Source organism: Scomber scombrus, chromosome 3, assembly GCF_963691925.1.
Source record: "Scomber scombrus chromosome 3, fScoSco1.1, whole genome shotgun sequence".
NCBI lineage: Eukaryota > Metazoa > Chordata > Actinopteri > Scombriformes > Scombridae > Scomber > Scomber scombrus.
The window spans coordinates 2,403,873-2,426,184 of NC_084972.1; the positions used below are offsets into that span (position 1 = coordinate 2,403,873).

The 22,312-nt window shown below is 39.7% G+C and overlaps 1 protein-coding gene across 1 annotated transcript in view; it reads left to right on the forward strand.

Annotated features, from left to right (window-relative positions):
- Window positions 1-22,312, forward strand: part of nfasca (neurofascin homolog (chicken) a) — a 76,481-nt gene that overhangs the window by 6,541 nt on the left and 47,628 nt on the right. Inside the window, exons 2-7 of the mRNA XM_062416082.1 lie at window positions 3,449-3,623; window positions 7,231-7,248; window positions 10,771-10,876; window positions 15,348-15,544; window positions 15,958-16,080; window positions 18,412-18,582. Of these exons, the coding sequence (XP_062272066.1) occupies window positions 3,530-3,623; window positions 7,231-7,248; window positions 10,771-10,876; window positions 15,348-15,544; window positions 15,958-16,080; window positions 18,412-18,582 (709 nt within the window). The 5' untranslated portion in view covers window positions 3,449-3,529. The remainder of the gene's footprint in view (window positions 1-3,448; window positions 3,624-7,230; window positions 7,249-10,770; window positions 10,877-15,347; window positions 15,545-15,957; window positions 16,081-18,411; window positions 18,583-22,312) is intronic.

A 22,312-nucleotide genomic window follows, 5' to 3' on the forward strand; every position in this document is an offset into this window, starting at 1 on the left:
GATATAAAATAGGCCACAGGTTTATGCAGCCAGTAGTAGAGCTGCTATGTTCCACTGCCATGTGAGTTAACATGTAATATGTAGTGTGTGACGTTCACTGACCCTTTTCGTTCAGTGTATCACTGTGTGAGTGTAGAGAACGCTCCACACATGGAGAGAACAACTGACCTATTTCAGAGCTTTTACTCTCACTGCCATCCTCTTTCTTCTGCCCTTCTCTCTCTCTCTCTCTCTCTCTCTCTCTCTCTCTCTCTCTCTCTCTCTCTCTCTCTCTCTCTCGCTCTCTCTCTCTCTCTCTCTCTCTCTCTCTCTCTCTCTCTCTTTTCTTTCCCTTTTATCTTGATTTGACTCTCGCTCCATGTCTGTGCTGCTGGGAATAGATCTTTAATTCAAAGCAGATTTCTGTTTTAAGGCTCATGTATGACTCTATGGCATGCTCTTTTCCTAATCCTTCCCCTCTACTGTTCATCTCTGCTGTGTGTGTGCATGTGTGTGTGTGTGTGTGTGTGCGCGTGTGTGTGTGTGTGTGCGCGCGTGTGTGTGTGTGTGTGTGTGTGACGAGTTCAGTAATTAACTGAGTTAGGGTGATACTGGTCAGGTTTCACAACAGCTGGACGGCAGATATGTGTGTGTGCTTTTTTGATGTGTGTGAGTGGGATGAGGGTGTGTTGGGTTGTTTCTTTCATCCATGTGTGACCATGAACTGTACCTCTCCGCGCATCTGTGTGTGTGTGTGTGTGTGTGTGTGTGTGTGTGTGTGTGTGTGTGTGGATGATTGGCACCTCATGCAAGCCAAAGCTGGGGTATTAGCTCCCCAGGGGCAGATTAGCTATTTAGTTGAATAGTGTTGGATTGACATACCACCAGATGGTTTATGCATAATGTGTGTGTGTGAGTGTGTGTGTGTGTGTGTGTGTGTGTGTGTAGGTGTTTGCAGGTTTTGGGTGAAATATGACTACTGCCCCGAGGCCATAAAGCTGTTGCTTTATGAAATCACTCTGTAATTTCACTGATCATAATTTTAAGAGACAAAGAGCCTGAATTGTGTGTTTTTGCTCCATTTGTGTCCATTTTTTAATATTATGTAATATAATGTGAGCCAAACATTTTGTGTGTTGAATAATATAATAATAAGTTTGATATGTTTAAAGTAAGTTTGATTTTGTTATTGCACAGATTTTAAAGTGAAACAATGTCTCATGTCTGTGAGGATTGTCTTAGAACTTATGACCAAGTAAACAAGTTCACCAACTCTGCTTGCACTACAAATGCTTGTTTCATGTCCTGGATGTGTGTATTCATCCTCAGTCCTCCTGTTCTCATTCAACTGTCCTTTTTCATTTTTCTCTTATCTTCTCAGTCTTCCTGGCCTGATATAACAAACAACCCAAAATTAGAGTAAAACCTGGGGCCAAAACACAGTGTAATAGTTGCACAAGTAGAGGAATGTCATAAAGCCAACACACTGACTAAGTAATGTCATTTACAGTAATGCTCTAACATTAGAAAACATTAGCCACACTAAACTATTGGTAAATACAATAAGCCTATAACAGGAAAACACCCGAATGTATCGATTTCAGCAAAAGTGTTGTTTATTGTTTATGAATGTTTCATGTGTACAAGGAAGAATATTTCTTATTTCTTTCCAAATGACTACCTTAATGACACATTTAGTCATCATATTTAAATTAGTATTTTAAATGAAAGATCTCAGCCTAGTTTTCACTCGCAATAATAAAATGTTTGAACATTTTAGAACAAATGTAAAGATGTCTTTTTACTGGAGATTTGAAATGGTGTTCTTATGGTATACACCCACTCACACACTCCCACCGGTTTTTTTCATTCATCCTGTTGTCATAGCTTTGAGCTCTGGTGTGATTTGAAGCACACTGAAGGATTGATCCTGGTGGGGGATGGCAGCATGTGGGGCAGGGATTAACAGTGGGCAGGAGGGCTTGGTTTGGTTGCCAGTACACAGACCTGGCTGTCATGTGGAGGTGGTGGGGAGTAAATTAGAAAGCTCTGGCTGGTGGGCCGGCTGCTGAACGCTGGAGGAGGTAGAACAGCTTGGAAAAACATGGATGTAGTGTCAGTGTTTTTACATGTTTTTACCGAGGTTTACCTCTCACTACCATCTCTGCCTGTTACTGAGGCATGAAAATCTTAATTTGGGTAAAAGACAAATAAACTTTTCTGATCCTGTGAAAGAAAATATTGACTCTGCTTTTAAATATAACTAGTGGATTGTGACATCCAGCTGCCCAACAAACCTCCCGAGCCAATACAGGCCTCTGTCACACCCTTAAAACCCTTTAAAAATGAGATTTATGGGCCACATACAGAGTATGACACAACTCATTTGTCACTGCAGGTGTCAACATGTGAGACAAATGGATGTTGAAGCAATTGCACCAGATTCTCTGCTTTCAATGTGTCATTACAAAAAGAAATAAACAGAGTATTTCGATATATTCAATCAGGTCAGCATTGTTCAAATGGTTATATGTTGGTTTTGAACGTTGAAATCACTTACAGATTTCCAAGAATTTAAGATTTTTTGATATGATTTAACTTGATTAGTTCATACAGAAAAGTCTGACTTGAAGCACAATGTTTTTATTAACATTTAACTGAAATGATCTTTCTAAATGTAATTTAAGGATATGAACTGCAGTCTCATCAATCCCAATGTCCTCCCTGTGACTGCAGCACTGCCTTCACTCAAAAAACATGTTTCCTGTCACAAAATCCCGGCAGCCGTTAGATTAGCCAACCAAAACCAAACAAAAGCAAGAGAAAATGAAGATAAAGTTAAGACAAATGGATAAAAGATGCAAAAAGACAGTAAAGTGAAGACAAAAACACAATGAAAGAACCGAAAAGAGATAAAAAAAAAAAAGACAGTAAAAGCGTAACAAAGACACAAGTGAGACTCCAGTGGTTCAATGATGCCTGCGACAGCCACGATCATCAATTCTTTAAGATAATATAATAATAATTTCATATGCTCCACATTCTGCTTTGTCTCTGGCTCTCAGTGAAGCAGTGTGTGTGTGTGTGTGTGTGTGTGTGTGTGTGTGTGTGTGTGTGTGTGGAGTCTCATCTCATGTTAAGAATCACTGCTGCAGAGCTTCTCCTTGGCTTTGTTTCCACGCTGCTCTCTCCAGGGATCCACACAGGGACTCAGCTGTGAATATAGGCCAGAGTCGACACACACTCTCGTGCCAGAATACACACACACACACACACACACACACACACACACACACACACACACACACACACACACACACACACACACACACACACACACACACACACACACACACACACACACACACACACACACAAACACACACAAACAGTTAATACTGTACATAAACTGTACAGTCTACTACGCTGCCGTCTTCCTAACCATCTGTGTCTGTTTCTGTACTGGCAGGTCCTCGGGGCTGCCGTCAGAAGAAGCATCTAGCCAGTCAGGAGAGGTGAGGGGCGAGGCCGGCCAATCGGAGGGGGAGAGATGTCGGGGCATTGTGGGCATGCAGCCCTGGCTCTCGTGTCGTTACTGATACTACTGTGGCGTGAGGCAGCACCCATCGAGGTGCCGCAAGACCGTAAGTAGTTAACAGATCACTCAACATGGTGAACCGCCAGACCATAACCCACATCAGTGTGGTTAAACCTGAAGCTAGCTCACTATTCATTTAGACCAGTTGGTTATCAATAGGTCCCTTAGTATTCTTATTGACAGGTTTTACTTTTAACTGTAGCTGTAAATGTCTTCAAGTGAAGGTCCAGAACATCATAGTGTCTGTGATATTTTTCAGTAGCTTGAAGTAGCATTGTAGTTCCATCAGCATCTGTGTCTAGTGGCTAGATTGTAGACTGTCACATTAATACAGTACAATTCATTTATTAGTATTTATACTTCAAATCAATTGATAAAATAAATCAAATAAGAATAAAAGATGAATAAGATAAATATATTTTCTTTTCTTACATCAAATAAAGAATGCATTTTAAATAAAGTGCATTACAGAAAGCTTTTGATTGTGCTTCTTAAATAAAATGTTTAGTTTTAGAAAAATAAAAAAGAATTCCTTTTTACTTTTAAACTGGACTTAAACTTAAACCATAAACTGTCCGAATGCACAGATTTGATTGGCTGATTAGCGTCATGTGAGAAGATTCACTATGCACAGTGTTCTGTGAGTTTCTGAGGGCCGCTCCACTTTTACCGTAATAGCTGGAGAAGCTCCGTCCATTAAAATAGAAACGCTAGGACAAGATTGAACAATCCTCAATATTTCATCAGCTACAGGTCTGGATAGGACAGGGTCTGGGTCTGAATCTGGACCGCAGTCCACCTATTATTGATCTCTGTTTTATGGTATTATCAAGAAGAGAGTTGCACTAGATGTTCTCGAGCATCCTGCACCGTGATACCAGGACACTCACCTTCTTCTTTGTAGTGAATTGTGTGGTGGAGCATCAATGTCATTCAACATCTTCTTTCCTTTCATTTTAAAATAACCAAAAAGAAATAGAATTTTAATGTCACACCTCTTATTACCCAATTCAAAACCAGAATCATATAAAGTGCTTTAGGGGGAAAAGTGAGTAGAAAATGAATTATTATTTGCATTTTAGTGCTCCAAAGCATGTTCCACATTCCATTTTAAAATATAAAAGCATAATGTGTATAGCAGGAGATATAGCAACGCTTACATTAACATTGGATTTTCATGAGAATAGACTGCCTCATATCTAACCTGTTACTTTGGATGGCTCCCAATGATGACAGGCCTTCATTGATTCTAACATGCACATACTCCTATATTATAGATATAGTCCCAACACACATATACACACACACATACACACACATCCTCATACCTGTCCATTATGATAAGTAAGAGAGGGTGAATTCTGCTGTTAAATGGATTCCTGCGGGGATTCGGAACAAAGGCACAAAGGAGAAATAGTATTGCCTTCTCTCTCTCTTTTCTTACCCTTAACACACACACACACACACACACACACGCGCACACACACGCACGCACGCACGCACACACACACGCACACATTCCTTTTTCACAGGAAAGATGAATGACTCTGAATGTTTCGCAGTTGTACAATGAAAAATGATTTGATACTGAGAGAGGCCCAAGGACACCTTTCTTATATGTTCCATACACAACTTCACTCAAGCACACACACACACACACACACACACACACACACGCACGCACGCACGCACACACACACACACACACACACACACACACACACACACACACACACACACCCACACCAGTCAGCTGTCAGCTGCTAAGTCTTCTATTGCTCTGCCCTCCTATGGCGCCATCTCACTCTGTGTTTTTTTATGAGCATGACCTTTCAACTCTGGACTTATGATGCTCTATTGATCTGATACACACACACACACACACACACACACACACACACACACACACACACACACACACACACACACACACACACACACACACACACACACACACACACACATGCACACACACACACACACATGCACACACCCTTCCTAGAGACCATTTGTATAATACCCTTATAACCCAGTGACCTCTCCTTAATGTATTCACCACACTCTGATAAACTGACTGTCAGGGATTCTATTTATTTCTGACAAAGCTTAAATATAATCAGCTGTTCAGTTCTAGGAGTGTAAAGATATACCTAATTCAGATATTACATGCATCAATTTGAATAAATAGAGAGTATTATGATGACTGGAAGACCGCATAGATGTAAAATGTGCACAAAGGTCATTTTTTAAGTTATACATTTAGATAGAAGTCCCCAGAGGAAAATAAATATCTTAGTTATAATGGTTTTTTATGTCTTTTAGTGCAAAAAACCAAAAAAATAGAGAATTGCTTGAATTGAATAATCTGTGTAAAAGTATGCCAAAAAATAAAATAATGCCTCAATGAACATTCTCCAAAATGACTTGACTTATACACCTTCACACAAACAGATGTTACATTTCTGGCTGTTATTTTTACAAACAGAAGTGTCCTTATAGAAATATGACTAATCAGATTTAGTTATCAATAGTGATCATCATAGTTTTTCATTGCAAAATAATGCTCTATAGACTGTTCCCTCATCAGGCAGCACATGCTCCTGATGGTCTGATTCAATAGACAGAGTGACAGCCCCCCCCCCCCCCCCCCCCCCAATCCCTGTTCTTTATGTCTCCTTATCTGCTTCACAGCCAGCTGCACTCTTGACCTTTATTGATGAGTGCTTTCCACACATCTCTACAAGACCCACCACTTCCTTCCCATCACACACACACACACACACACACACACACACACACACACACACACACACACACACACACACACACACACACACACACACACACACACACACACACACACACACACACACACACATCTGTGGGGGCGTATGATACAATATTACTACTTTAAATCAGTAAATACATCCGTCTAAACTCAGTAATCATTATTAACAGGATCAAAATGCAGACAGACATATCACATATTAGTGCATAACAACACTGATGTCATTGATGTCATTGATATGACACCACTCAACTCAATCTTTACCGATTGATTGAATCAACTCACTATACAACAGATGCTACCTCAGTGTATGTTCCTCACTGAAAAAATTGTATTTCCTCTGGCACTGCAGAAAACAACACTTAACATAAAAAACATCTGAATAACATTTAACATCTGGCTGTAAAACAAAGAGTCAAATCCCCAGAAACTGAGATGCAGTGAGTCTGAATCTAACCCTAACCCAACATTACATCTTTAATCTTTAGTTGTCTTATGATTTGCTCTACAGATGCATGGTATTGTATATTTATTTGTAGTGTTTTTGATGTATAACCTAATCCATCATTTGTCTGCCTTTTCCCTCTTTCTCTCTGATATGGAAACCCCCTACAGGTGAGTCCTCAACCACTGTTTCTCTGTTTTCAGTCCACACATAACTCTCATTCATTTAATAGCTAATATAGATATTTTGTTCCATGCGACCATTATCAACCTAACCTTATGCTATCACATTGATAATAACATGCTAATTATGACATTATGGATTATAAATGTGTATATATTGTATGTCTACATGTCTAATATGATTAACTGCCATTAACCCTGCTTTCTATATCCCTGCGGCTTTACATTGGACTTACAGCAAAGGTCCTGCAAGACTGTAAGTGTTTCTTTGTTAACATGTCATCACTTTTAATGATTCTCTGCTACAGTGCCATTACAGGCACTAACACAGGCTAATTCTACTGAGAAAAGACTGATCATCACACTTAATGACTGGGATTTAAAACACTAGGTCCATATTTAGCCTGCTAAATGTCAAAAGGCTGTTTACTGGGGAAAAACAATGTGTGTTTATCTTCTTTATATTTTCTTGCTTGATGTTGATCACAGACTGGTTAGAATGCTCAGTCACATCTTCACTGTTTTAATACAGCCAAACTCACAATTTAGTTTTCCTGTCATCAGTCATCTGAATGAGCAGATATAGCAGTTTGATCAGAGCCTGTAAATGCTACATGTTAATCAGGCATTCCTGTGCTGCTGCGCTGACGTTGAATCAAGTCAATCTAATATTTTATGACTAAAAAGTTGGCCGAACAAGTCAATATAAATATGGCTTAATAGCAAAACTGTGCTGTGAACTTGACTATGTTAATATTTAAAAATAGTGATCATATATTAGAGAGAGATGAAAGTAACAGAAAGTAGTGGTGTTCCGTTCACACAGCCTCGTCCAGTCTGAGCAGGTTAACTCGTATGTCAGCGTTTTCAAAGGCTCCGTTTTCTCACATTCACACACATGTAGACACTCAGCTGACTGTTACTGTTAAGCTCAGTTACACATATCAATCACACACTTGACAACCTGCTGACACTGTGGCTCTGTTTACACCTGGCATTAACCTGCGTCTCAGGTCATCCAATCACAACTGGACAGCATGACCTCTTGAGGAGGTCAGATGGCCCTGTTCACAGTAGTCACATCAGACAGACAAGCACCAGATTTGTTTTTAGTTGACGCTGAAGAGTTAAGAGCTCATAAAAATCTCTCTAGAACTAATACACAACTATTACTCCAACCATATATATCTGTGCTGCTCTCCATTCTTTCAACCGTTTACCAAAACAACCTCCACGTCCTGCATTGATGACATGTTTTCCTCTTACGTCATTGCCTGGGACGCATCAGGACACGTTTGGGTCAATGAGGTTTTATTGTGTTTATGTGTTATTGTGTCTTATTTAAAGGGGTTAAAATGAGAAAATAAACTTTTGAATAACTTGCACACTTTCTTTTTTTGTGGACCCAGAATCACATTTCTGCTTTTAATCCATTTTGAGAGAATATATTAGAGGATTATGGCAAAAATGTCTAAGTGGTGTAACCATAAAAACTTTGTACCAAATAATTCAACTTGCTTCAAAACAGTAAATTCTCAATAAAACACCATATCAACTAGTTTGACATGATCTTACATTATAACTTTTTATGTTAAACAAATGAATTATTACATTTTAATTATTAAATTTAATCTGGGGACTCGTGTCAAACAGGAAACATTTACATGTTTTAAATGAAGTCATTATTAGTAAAAGTCCACTTAAATACACTGTAGGTGATGAAATATGTAATATGTATCATTCTTTTGTGGTTATACCATTTGACATTTTCAGGAGCATTCAGTCTTACTTTTGGTAAAAAATGGTGCAAATGTCATTTCAAATTATATAAAACCAACAAAAATACTAAATGTACATTTTAACAAACCTGATGCTGCTTTTAAGACTATTTTTAACATATTTTTGAAATGCTCATCTTGCCAAACCTTAATTGTCACTGACCCATTTACACTAAAAAAGATAGGTGGTCAGATGTGTCCCAGACCACCTCAGCAAGTGGTTTGCATCTCATAGGTGGTTTACACTTGTATTTAGAGCTGTCCACTTGTGATTGGATCAGTAGAGACGCATGTTAATACCAGGTGTTAACAGGGTCAGTGAGACACACACTTGCTTTTAAAACACTAAATGAACTGAATGAGCAGATTGAATCTTTAAACATGTTGACCAACTTAGATTGAACAGAATCTGCAAGATGACAGTGAATGAGGTTGATAAATAAGAATAAATGCTGTGCACAACAACAGCAATGAGTGCGTATGAATATGAAATACACTAATAGCATTCTGAATATCAGATGACTGTCTTTATAGCTCAGAAGTAGCTTAGAGAATGAGAGAATAAGAGTCTTAGAGTGTGTGGTATAAGCTGTTGAGGAATAATTTTCATACCAATTATCTCTCATAAGCTGGCTTTTATCACAACCAAGCGTATTGTAAAAATACTCTTATGGTTGCCATAGCAACCTAAGGGATATATATATATAATAGAGTGTTTTTTTCATTGGTGGATGGGATTAGCTGGTAGAGCTTCAATTAAAGGAGGAAAAACTGTTCTCCCATCTCTGTCCTCTCTGTTAGAGACAGGAAGTCATGGTCACAGTCCAGTCACAGAGCTTCATTTTAGAGCACTGAGCTTCTTCTTCTCTAATCCAGCAGGCGGCTTGATCTCTGAAGTGCTTGTTATCTTGTGTTGTGTGTACAGTATGTGTGTGTGTGTGTGTGTGTGTGTGTGTGTGTGTGTGTGTGTGTGTGTGTGCGCACATGTGTACAGTGTTAGATTCAAAGCCCTGCAGGGTTCAGTGAGCTAGAAATGCAAAAGGGCAGAGAAATGTTGGCTGCGTGGTGTGTCTGTGGTGTTCAGGGGGGGTTTGGCTTAAGTGAGCCATTAAATATGTATAGTAGACTGAACACAGCTGAGGAGAAGGACACTATGATCTTTGCATTTCTATGAGAATGTAAAGCAGACTGATACATGAAAGCGATAATAGCTTTACTGTAAAATAAAAAAGGAAAAAAAATGATCATTTTCCTATGATGAACAAATCCCATGAAAAAAAAAACATTGTTTGTATCTAAAGTCCATAGAGCTCCATTATTATTATTAAAACACATCAGTGAGTCACACTGTTGCACTGGGTGACATGTCTCTTCACCATGAACACACACACTGCAGTTTATTTGGACTCAATCCCAAACACACACCGTGCTGCTGCTGGACATATTCACTAGAGCAGAAAATGTGGATTAATCCACCGCTGAAAATAGTCCCCAATAAAACGCTTCCTCCTGTTTGAGTAATGTGTGCTAAAAACTGCTGTGGACAGTTGTTGTTTTAGTGAATTACTTAAGCCTTATTTAAAGTAGTGAGGCTTTATATCTGTGAGTCATTAAGCCTGGGGCTGAGTGCCACAGACAGTGTAGGGAAATAAGAAAGTAAATAGAAGGAGATGGTTGTTTTTTTATCTTTTCATGGGATTTGTTGACATTGAGAAAAATGGGGAGTAGTCTATTCTATCCTGGCAAAAAAAGAAGTTTCTCTAGAGAAGCTTCATTTAAATCAATATATTGAGCTATTGAAAGTCTATGTCATCTCTAGTGTACACTGAAATGTCAGGTAAAGCATCACTGTGTTTTTAGGTGTGTGTGTGTCAATATGCATGTGTGCGTGTGTGTGTGTGTGTGTGTGTGTGTGTGTGTGTGTGTGTGTGTGTGTGTGTATTATCTCTGCACAACTGCATCCATGTAACCTTCTCCCTGTCTGTCCCCTCCTCCCATAGTGAAGCAGCCCCCCACTATAGTGAAGCAGTCAGTGAAGGACTACATTGTGGACCCCAGAGATAATATCATCATTGAATGCGAGGCCAAGGCCAACCCTTTGCCAACGTAAGCATTACACACGTATGGACACACACACAAACACACACACACGCCGAGGACAGATAAATGAGTACAATACCCTGTGCTCACTAATCTGTCCTCTGCTATAAGAAATAGATCCACATGTACACATGAAACCACAGATGGTAAGATGGCTCTGTATGATTTTATAAAAGACATACAGCTGTGTGACGTCATATTTTCCTGAAGAAGCTGAGATGTATTGAAACAGAAAAAAAAAGAAAAGAAGCCTTTTGGCTCATGAAAAAAAACCCATACATATCTTTTATGATTGATTTTATGATACAGTATTTTTTATTTGATGTATAAATGTGAAAAGCTGCTCTAGATTCAGAATCAGTTTTATTGTCACTTCTGTAACACACATTCAACATACATAGAAGCCGAATGCCGTTCTCGAAATCAGTCGTGTTCACATTTAAAAACATCAAAACATAAAGGGCAGTTTTTAAGATAAAGTGCTGATGCATTGGTCTATTGAAGGACAGGTAGTGCTGATGTGTTTACTTAAAGTGCTGGTGCATTTGTATGTAAATGTATCATCTCATTGTTTGTGAGGTATGGATGGGGAGGCAGCATACAGAGCGTGTTTAGAGGTCTGATGGTGTGGTGGAAAAAACTATTGGAGAGTAGCAGATGTTGCCCGGATGCTCTGGAGCCTCCTTCCAGATGGCAGGAGTGCAAAGAGGTGGTGGGAGGGAAGGGAGGGTTTTCCTAATATTCTGACTGTCCCATCAGATCAGCTGACCAATCAGCAAACACATTCCATCAGATGGTTGTTGCTGCCTGGTAAAAAAGAAAATACTTCCACAGAGGACACACCTGTTGTTCCTCTCTCTAAGCTCCTCCAGGTGTCTCCTTGCTCCTCGTCTCCTCTGCAGTGCATTTAAGGACTCGGAACATCCTCCGTGATATCAGAGGGGGGATGATTTTCGGGTTGCGGCCTGAGGACGAGAGGAAGCATAACTTAACCAAATGAAAAAAAAACTAAACCCCAGGCTGTAAAATCGTCAGTAACACAGGCAACTTAACACAGTGACAGGCTGCAGACTGCACACTGTCTGCACCAATCACACGCAGCTGGAGAGTAATCAGGAAAATGCAGCACAGCTGAGGACAAAGCAGTCCAGTGGAGATTCATGTGATCTCTTCTACCCTCCTCTTCTTTTTCTCCTTTTTTCTTCTTCCTCCCACATCATTCATTCTTTTCACTCAGGGCCATTGTCTTTCACTGGTCTCCTCTGCTGCCTTTCGTCACCCTGGTGTGTCTGTCCTTTGTGTCTCCTTGCCCTCCTCCCATCTCTCTCTCCCTCTCCCTCTCTCTCTCTTCATCCACCTCTGTCTCTCTCTGGCAGTGAGAGTTATGAGGAGTGACAGTGCCACTCAGATGTGCTATCCTGCCACTCTGCACCCCTCTGTCTGTCTCTCTCGCTCTCTGTCTCTCTCTCTCGCTCTCTGTCTCTCTCTGTCTCTCTCTGTCGCACACACACACACGCACAGTCACACATTTTGATTTTAAACAACCCTTTTTAACTGACCCTCCTTCTCTTTCAGTTGAATGGTATCTAACACCTAAAGCTATTTGATGCCCTCCAACAGCCCCATAAACTCAGTGTGACACCTGTCTGCCTGCCCTCTACAGCCTCAACCTGACAAGTGTTGTGCTGTGCTTTTTGCTGTCTCCTGCTCCCTCACAGTGTCCTTCTATTACCTCCATCACTCTGTCTGGCTGTCTGCTCCAGCTGCCGCAAACACACTCAATCCCTCTAGTTTTCTCTTCTGTCTCTTCTTGTTGATATTTGATGTAACAATAAGCCAATTAGTTAACAAGATGAATGACAGAAAATAATCTACAACTTCTTAGATAATAAAATAATTGTTTTAGACATTTTGAAGCAGAAATATCAATCATGAGCTGGTTTCGGACTTTTAAATGTGATGTGAAATGTGATTTTGAATGAAAAGCAAACTGATTCTTTCTTTTTTTTAAATTTTAATTTATCTTAACCTTTACATACTGTTTATATTCTGACTCATAATTAGTCTATACATCAATTCACATTTATAAATTGTTTTTTTCTTATTTGTTTTTAAATAACAAAGGTGAAATTTGTACATTTGCATATATAAAAATGTGTATCAGCTGCTAAAAAATTAAAAAGAATGATGCATTTTATTTCCATGTTTGTATACTGTGGGTCACATTAGGAAAAGTATGGCTAAGAGAAATGTGTATATGGTGCTCTCAAATGTAAAAATGGGTCAAATTTGACCCTGAACCAGTATATAAGGGTTAAGAAAATCATCATAATAGTGGTTATCCATAATAGATTTTATCTATGATAGAGGTTATTCAATCTCAAGGAAAATTAGACCTTATCCAAAATACAAGTTAGATACATAATGAATTTGGATATGGGTTATTACATTCTTTTCATGTAGATTACAGTGCAAGAAATAATGGATTCCTCCTCCTCCTCTTCCTTTCTTCTTCTGTTCACCAGACACACATGCACACAAATGTCTCACACTCAAAAATGCACAAACAATCTGTATTGATGTACAGCCAATCATAAGTACAGATCCATTTTATATACCTGCAGCAAACTATTTGCACAATTGCACTCAGAAGCAGGCATGCACGCACACACATATGCATGCACTCGCACATGCACATACACATACACACATTGTGTCTCCAGTGGTTACATCACTGGTGGGTATGACCGGCTCAGGACAGTGGCACATTGTTTATTTGGAGACAGATTGGCTTTACATAAGACACACACACACACACACACACACACACACACACACACACACACACACACACACACACACACACACACACACACACTTACACAACCTTACAATAAGGCACTCACGGCCACTCTCCCATACACACACACTCACTAGCTCTCCCCTTCCCAGGACAGGCATTGTGCTCCAATAATGCACTCAGTTGACTATTCATGCTCATGAAACATTCAGCGAGGGGGATCGTTCACTTATTCACCCGCAATCAGTCTCTCACTACGCAACACACACCAGGACACACACAGCTCCGGCCTCCAGTGCTTCAATAGTGGATCTTTGTTCAGGCTTGGCGCTCAAACTGCCGCTCAAACAGACCCAGCTCAACTGTAGCCTGTCTAAAAATGACAGGAAGCATCTTTTTGTAAATCCCAGCTCCCCACTAAAAATAGAGCGGTGTTATGTAAGATATTCACTGTTCTTCACTAATCACAGAGCTCTCTGGAAGCAGCACATAGAACAGGATTAAGCTTGCAGTACTATGACATGCACGATGGAGGGCGAGAGTTGTGCTCGATTTTTGGAGTGCTGTAATGTGCCAGCTGAATAACATGAGATGGCAACCACATGACAAGCAAAGGACTTTCACATTTTCCGCTTGTTAAAACAATTAAGAGTCCATGTTAACATGCTGATAGCCTGGTTTCCATCCCAGCGTGTCAGGATGACTTTGCTCTTAAAGGAGCATCCTGGTGTTTCTTTTTAAGTATAAACGCATAAAAAATAAATCACAAATAGTGTACATTAAGTATCTTGCCCCAAGCACACATGGACACGTGGACCGGAGGAGTCGGGAATCCAACCACCAATCTTCCGATCAGTGGACAACCCACTCTACCTCTTGAGCCACAGCTACCACATTGGAGCATACCATTTTTTAGTTTTCAGACTTTTCAGACTTTTCCATCTGATTTATAAAGAAATCCACTTAAAACTCTACTTAAATATGCTCAAACAGATACTGTAATCCATCTATTAAAAAACCGCATTTGAAAATTTGCTCATATAACAGCGTTCGAAAAAAAACAGCAAAATGGAAGTGTTAGGAAATAGACAGAGAACAAGAACGGTACTTTTTGTTAGAGAAGAAAAACAACAGAGTGGTTTTAAAATAGAATTAATGCTGTGGAGTGTCATTTATAGCATATTAATTATTATTGGGGTAACTATTGTGCAGGCTCCTGCCACTATTGGTACAGTGATGTATTATTTAATCCGCTTTTTGATGCCTTCATTTTCAAAGTTCCATTGCTTTTGATTGAGTGTAAAGGTTCAAACCGGTTTTTAAACGTTTTCTGCTGGAGTACACTCAAACACACTCCACAATTCCACATTTTTCTAGTCTTATTTCACACTGTTTTGGATATTAATATGTGTTGAGTTGGACAGTTGGGTGTAATAGAAATAGAAGGGCTAATTTCCATTGTGCCAACTTTGAGGTCTGTTAACTGCCTTGTAGACATGTTCTGTGTTTACAGGTGCCTTTTGGGTAAGAATGTTGGCTGATAAGATTAATGAAAGTTGATTTTCACCTGAAACACTGTACCATCTTAAAATGAGACACAACAATAGAATAAGCTTCAGCTCCAGTGAACATAGACGTGACAATGGTAATCCTTTGGTTGTTTGTCTTTCGGCTCAGGTTCTCATGGCGAAGGAACGGGAAGTTTTTCAACATCGGGAAAGATCCCCGGGTGACGATGCGGAAACGCTCTGGAACCCTGGAGATCGGTTTCCGCAACGGAGGACGACCAGAGGACTACGAGGGAGAGTATCAGTGTTTAGCCGACAGTGACCTGGGAAGGGCCATTTCCAACAAAATCCTGTTGCGGGTCTCCAGTAAGAACACTCAGTCACACACACACACTGCTATATTACACACACTGAAATGTCATTATAGAGAAATAGTATTCATTAAAGCTTCATGGTGTCTTATATTAGAAAAAAAGAAGAGAAACTGATAAAACTCCAACATACGTTTCAGACAGGTTTAAAAAACATCTAGTTATGTAAAAGTACTTACTTATATCCACCAGACATACATACCTTTTATTTTGTCAAATGACGTCAATACAACCAATCAGCTTAGTAGCTTTTGGGAGACTTGTATTCTCTTGCGCATTTTGTCTAATGGACTAAAATCCCTCTGTCCCCACCTAACCTTCTGACTGTTATTCTTGTCACATATCATTCTTTCGTTCCCTTCCCCCTACCCCCCCTTTCTCCTCCCCTTCCACCTCTCCGTTCTACAGAGGCTCCTCTGTGGCCTAAAGAGGTGCTGGAACCAATGATGGTGCCTGAAGGCCACCCGGTGGTCCTCCCCTGCAACCCCCCACCGGGCCTGCCTCCTCCATTCACCTTCTGGATGAACAGCGGTGAGCACCACTTACACACAAACACACACACACACACACACACACATATATACAGTCTCTTTTTCTGTGTGTGTGGCGTCAATCGATCTTAAATATGTCTTTATTAGTCCCACAGTGGGGAAATTAACATTATTGCAGCAGCAAGTGGACAGTAAAAAAAAATAGAAGAGCATCAGTAGACAGAATAAAGAACAATAAATAATAAGTACAGCAGATAGAAAGAAAGAGTTTAAATTATGACTCTTTTGGCATCCTTAAATACAACTTTAATGAAAGGTATTATGCCTCTTAACACAATGACAAATAAAGAGAAAAGAGGTATTTTCGTGTTTGACTACTGCTGCATGTGTGTGTGTCTGTGTCTGTGTGTCTGTGTCTGTGTTGACTAGTTAAAGCTAAAAGAGCAGACCTCAAGTGTAGCCAGAAGTCATTTTACAACCATAGTGTGACTCTACAAAAATCACCTCTATTACACAACCATAAAATTAATTAAAACAGGTAATTTATTGAAATATTGTGACAGAAAAATGTCAGCTACCTCCTTTATAACAAACTGCCTTCCCAATTCAAAAAGTCGACCGTGCAGCTACATTGTCCTTTTCGCCTTGTGTGAACTTTCCCCACACAGTTAACAACCTATATGACAAACACACACACACATGATTACATACACTCACATCAACCACAGTACACAGTATCAGAACGACATGTTGACAACACACTGTTAGACACCGACGCATTATTAGCCGGCTCACGATTGGTCCTGGGGCATCATCTTGACGACCATAAGGCTAATGTCAGTTGGTGCGCTTACAGAACGTGTATGACAGCGTGTCTGGACGTCTTCGTGGGTGCGCTGTAAGTTAACGGTTGCCCGTAGCGACTGCGGGATGAGACATCAGCAGGGTTAACTTGAACAGACATCGAACTGAGTTATATGTGAAAATGTATGCGTGTCGTCTGGTGTAAGAGGGTTAATGTGAAGGTACATGCAAGACTTTACATTAGTCTGGATGGAATATATGAAAGATAAACAATTTATAAGGTAGTGGTTGACTTTACAGAGTCTGACATTTAAAGGTGCAGTGTGTAGAATTTAGTGGCATCTAGCAGAACAGACATGGCAGAATTGGAATATAATATTCATAAGTATGTTTTCTTTGGTGTATAATCATCTCAAAATAAGAATTATTGTGTTTGGACAAACCAAACACTGACTTTAGAAAGGGCTTTTTGCATTTACCACCACAGGTTCTCTTGGTGCTTGGAAGTGGACAGGGTGGCAACCTCACCTCTAGATGCCACTAAATCTTACACACTGGTCCTTTCATTTTTTAATTTTTATATTTAATTATGTATGACCGTAGTCTTTTAGAATGAGAAGCTGTCATAGTGACGGTGTGGGGTTGTAACCCAGAGGTGTTCTTGTCACTTGCTGATCTTTGCATGTCTTGACACGATGTTTCAAACAGTGACATTGTAAAATCATGATGCCACTATCACTGCACGTGATTTGTTCTTGGAATCATAGATATTTAATAAATGGTAGATAGACTGTACTTATATAGCTCTTTTCTAGTCTTTTGACCACTCAAAACACTTCTATACTACATGTCACATTCACCCACTTACACACATTCATTCACTGTTGGCGCACCTAGGCATGGGCCGGTATGAGATTCTGACGGTATGATAACCTTAGGCAAAAATATCACGGTTTCACGGTATTATGATTACAGCTCTAAAATGTGTTATTTAGAAATGAATTTTTAAAAAATATATAAAACATGATGGAACATTAGTAAATATGTATTTAAAATAAATAATAATAAGCAGTCCTTTAACTGAGGCTAAACCTGCAACTCAAGTCACGACATAAATGAATTATTTTTAGTGAAATAAAACAACCTTCTTCCTCCAAGCCGTGGCCGTCTGTCTTTTTACGGTAGCAGAAGTATTCCCATACAGCCGACTTGGTCCGTTTAGACGGGGGGGGGGGGGGAAGTTTGTGGGGCTCGCCTCCTTCAGCCATCATGCAGCCTGCAGAGCTACCTGCTTTTAACAACAACCGGAGGTGCGCGGGGGGAGGGGTAACTTTACGCTGCAGCTGCACGCGACCTGACGGACCTCCACAGCCAATATATCATTTATATACATCTAAAATACAAACTTTAGTTGTAGTGTAGATTACAGTTTTAACACATTAGTGGTTAAACTACTATCACATCTATTTTCACAAGTTGCAGTAATTGGTTAAATGTTAATTAAATGACCGAACCCTTTAGTTTGACTTCCTCTATCTCTGTTCTTCTGTCCTCCTCATTCTTTCAGCTATGACCCCAATCCCTCAAGATAAGAGAGTATCTATGGGTCTCAATGGAGACCTCTACTTCTCCAACGTTTTGGCCCAAGACGCCCACACTGACTACAGCTGCAACGCTCGCTTCCTCTTCACACACACCATCCAGCAGAAGAACCCCTTCACACTCAAAGTTCAGACAAGTGAGTAGACAGCACACACACACACACACACACACACACACACACACACACACACACACACACACATACATTTATGAATATTTATAATCACTATTTCAATAGGAGCCACTGATGTACCAGTGTTTAAACCCTGACTTCTCTTTATGTCTGCTGAGTGTGTTTTAATGTTCAACCCTAATGGAATATGACATATCTATCTCCACCTAGAGGTGATGTCATGGCATGGCATGAGATCCATGAAATCCTAACATCTGATGACACATCCTCAGGTTTCTGCAGACAAGAGAAGAAAATGGAAATTTAGATTGACATAACGTGACATCTTTGTTCAGTGTTCAGCACCACTGTGTCCCCTTAGGTTCTATGAGTGTGTTTGTGTGTGTGTGTGTGTGTGTGTGTGTGTGGACTGATGTTCCACTGTGTGTGCCTGTGTTTTCAGAGGAGCCGTATAATGACACGTCTTACAATGCCTCTGACCCCTACGGTGGTGAGTCACTTCCTGTCCGGACAGCTCCGCTTCCTGTCCACGTACTGTCCGATAGTAACGAGGCTCACGCACTAATCTGCTAGTTCAGCAACGCTCAAGTCGTCTACTGACCTCAGACTGACCTTAGATACAAATGTAACCCTCTAACTGTTCCTGCACATGTAGATTTTCATTTGGAAAAGTAAACATGGGTCGTCGTGCTTCTTTTATGGTCATATAGACTTTTTGGATTGAAGTTTTTGATATAAAGATTTTTAAAGTGGACCCTTTTTGAGAGATAAAAAAACACAAAATCTATATGGATTCAGTATGAACTCTTGAATTTGACTCTTGTCTGGCTGTATATTGCATTTAGGTCATTAAAAAGATAAAGAAAAGAAAATCTATCATCAGATCCAACAAGGAACAGATGAGATCCTGCCACATGACACTTGACAAGTGCTTTTATTGCTGCTTCTTACACAAACTTGCATGACAATCTAACTCTGGGATTAATACACTAAATGGCTGACTGAGTTTAGAATGATCAGTGTTTGTTTTATGACAACCGTATTAGTGCATTTAAAACTAAAATAACTGAACCCACACTGCTCCTTGAAGAACAATGTTTCTTACTGTAAGTTTATTTTTAGTGATAACATGGCAAAATAAACATCACCAATTTGGTAGGACAACAGGTGACAACTCAAATATGACGTATATTTTCACATAACTGAGGCCTATTAACCATGATTTCCAAAAACGTGTATAACCTGTGATAAGAAGTTGGAATGAAGTTGGCTACAAAAGTCCAACACAGAATTGGGAACATTTATGCTTTATTAACAGTCAAACCAAACCGGGTCAATTTTGACTAGACTGTATAAAAGCATATATTTAGTAATATCTCTCACTCAGATATCAACCTGAACATTTCCAACACCTGATTTGACAAATGCAGCGATTATTCAGCCCTTAGTGTTCTATTCCTCAAACTAAAAATGCAGAGCAGCTGCTGTGAGAACATTGTTCAATTTGTCCTAAATAATCCCCTCCAGACATGTTTTAAAACAAATACCAATACATCGCTTTGAATAATAAGCTATGTCTAATATAGTTTTTCTACTTTGAATCAATCAATCAATCTTTATTTATATAGCGCCAAATCACAACAAAAATGAACTCAAGGCACTTTACACATAGATCAGGTCTAGACCAGGCATGTCCAAACTATTCCATGAAGGGTCATGTGTCTGCGGGTTTTTGTTCCAACCAATCAAGAGATCAGTTGATTAAATGAGTCCTTTATGGAGTAGTTTGGACATGTCTGGTTTAGACTCTACTCTTTCATTTAAAAGTGAAATTATCTCATTAAAATTTTTCAAATTAAATATCCTCCTTCTCCCTCATTAAAGACGCCAGAATCTATGAATATGCAAATATTGTTCATTTCTAAAGTTTAACTGCTGGACACAAGATGTCTCCTACTTTAAATTGTTTGGATTGTAAATTGAATACTGGATCAGGATTGGCTCCAATTCACATCTTAAACTGAGATTGAAGGTGAGCACAGAAAAAAAAAACAGCTTCTTCAGCAGATGCATATGAAATTCTGCATCATTTAGCACATAGAAACAAAATCCAACTGAACGAACAAGAAGAGAAATATGTTTCTGACTGGAGGGGGACTTTAAACTACGGTATCTACTAAAATCACTTTTTAGGAATTTCAAAACATTTTAAGTCATTAAATCAGTTTTATTAAACAACAGTGTTTCCCAGACTGATGTCAATATATATATATAAAAAAAAATAATAGATATAATCTCACCATGTATGGCATGGTTACACTGTGGTAAATTTGATGTTTTCTACCCATAATTCTTCAGAATGAAATGTGTAAAAAAAACCCTGAAACAGCATAAACACTGTCTTGGCAGATGACAGCTGAAACTTCTGATAATATACCAGGCAACGGTACCAACAGAATACAATGTCTCATATTGAAGCAGTGTGGTGTTAATCAGCTATTCATTAAACATGGATAAATCAAACTGCATCATATCAAGGATCACAGGTTGACTGACTGACCAGATGTGACTCAAAGACAAGCAGCACTTCTCACTGTAACTCTATCATACCCATCTCATTTAGTCTATAATTAGTTTATTCCACCTTTCAATCAATGTTAAATGATAACACATGATGAATAAACATGCAGTAATTAAGACTGAAATTACCCTTAATTCAAGTATATTGCACATAGAGAATTGAATGTGTGTATTCATAAGTTGTACAGCTATTGAATAAGCCCATAGCTGGAGGGAACAGTTCAGCCAAAGTGGTAGCATATGTGCTATTGGCATGAGCTGGAGGGGTTGGGGGGGGGGGGGGGTCAGTGAAGCTCTGGGGTGGATGGATGGAATACATCCCCATGGGAGAAGATGCTCCTAGTGAGGGAGCAGGCTGGCAGATCCGAGGCCCAGAGGGACTGAAAGCGGGACCGAGGCTCCAGCAGAGAGGAGGGATTAGGTCACATGATGAATATTCAGTCTGGATTCATGCTGCGGTCATTAATAGTCATACATGTATGGAAATAAGGTTTCAGCCTCTCACTCCTGCTCTCCAACACATTTCTGTAAGTGTGGGGGAGTGATAGGAACAGCTGTTCAGATGCTCACACACAAACACTGGTCTACACACGCTCGTTACTTCACCGCTAATCTTCAATGAACGCACACAGGAAAGCAGAAAAACACACAACTCTGCCTTTTTTTTGGAGGGTGGGAGGGGGTGTAACGCTGCAGTGCTTCCTGGGAAGACCTGCCAGCATCACCAGCAGGATCTGTCCAGGGGTCACCACCTATCTACTATGTCAGCTGTGTACATAAGAGCGTTGGCATTAGTCACTGCTAACCCCTCAATGCTTTCTTCATGTATTTTTTTGTCTTCTTGTAATTGTTCTTCTCCTCTCAGTGTCACTAACAATAACAGAGCCTCCACACGCCTCTCCTGTGTGTTTGCCGGCCACTGGAGAAGCTAACTGCTAACAGATGCTTTAATCCCATACAGATCTACATCACAAAAGAAAGGCTAATGCTAATTTAAACCCACACACTTCCCTACAGGCTGGAACTCTCTGCTGACTGGAGTTTAAATCCTCGGTGTTAACAGCAATTGTGTTGGGATTGGATCAGACTGGAAATGTGCAGTCTAGGACTCAAAGATAAATTTGTCTTTATAAGATTAAAGATGAAAAAACCA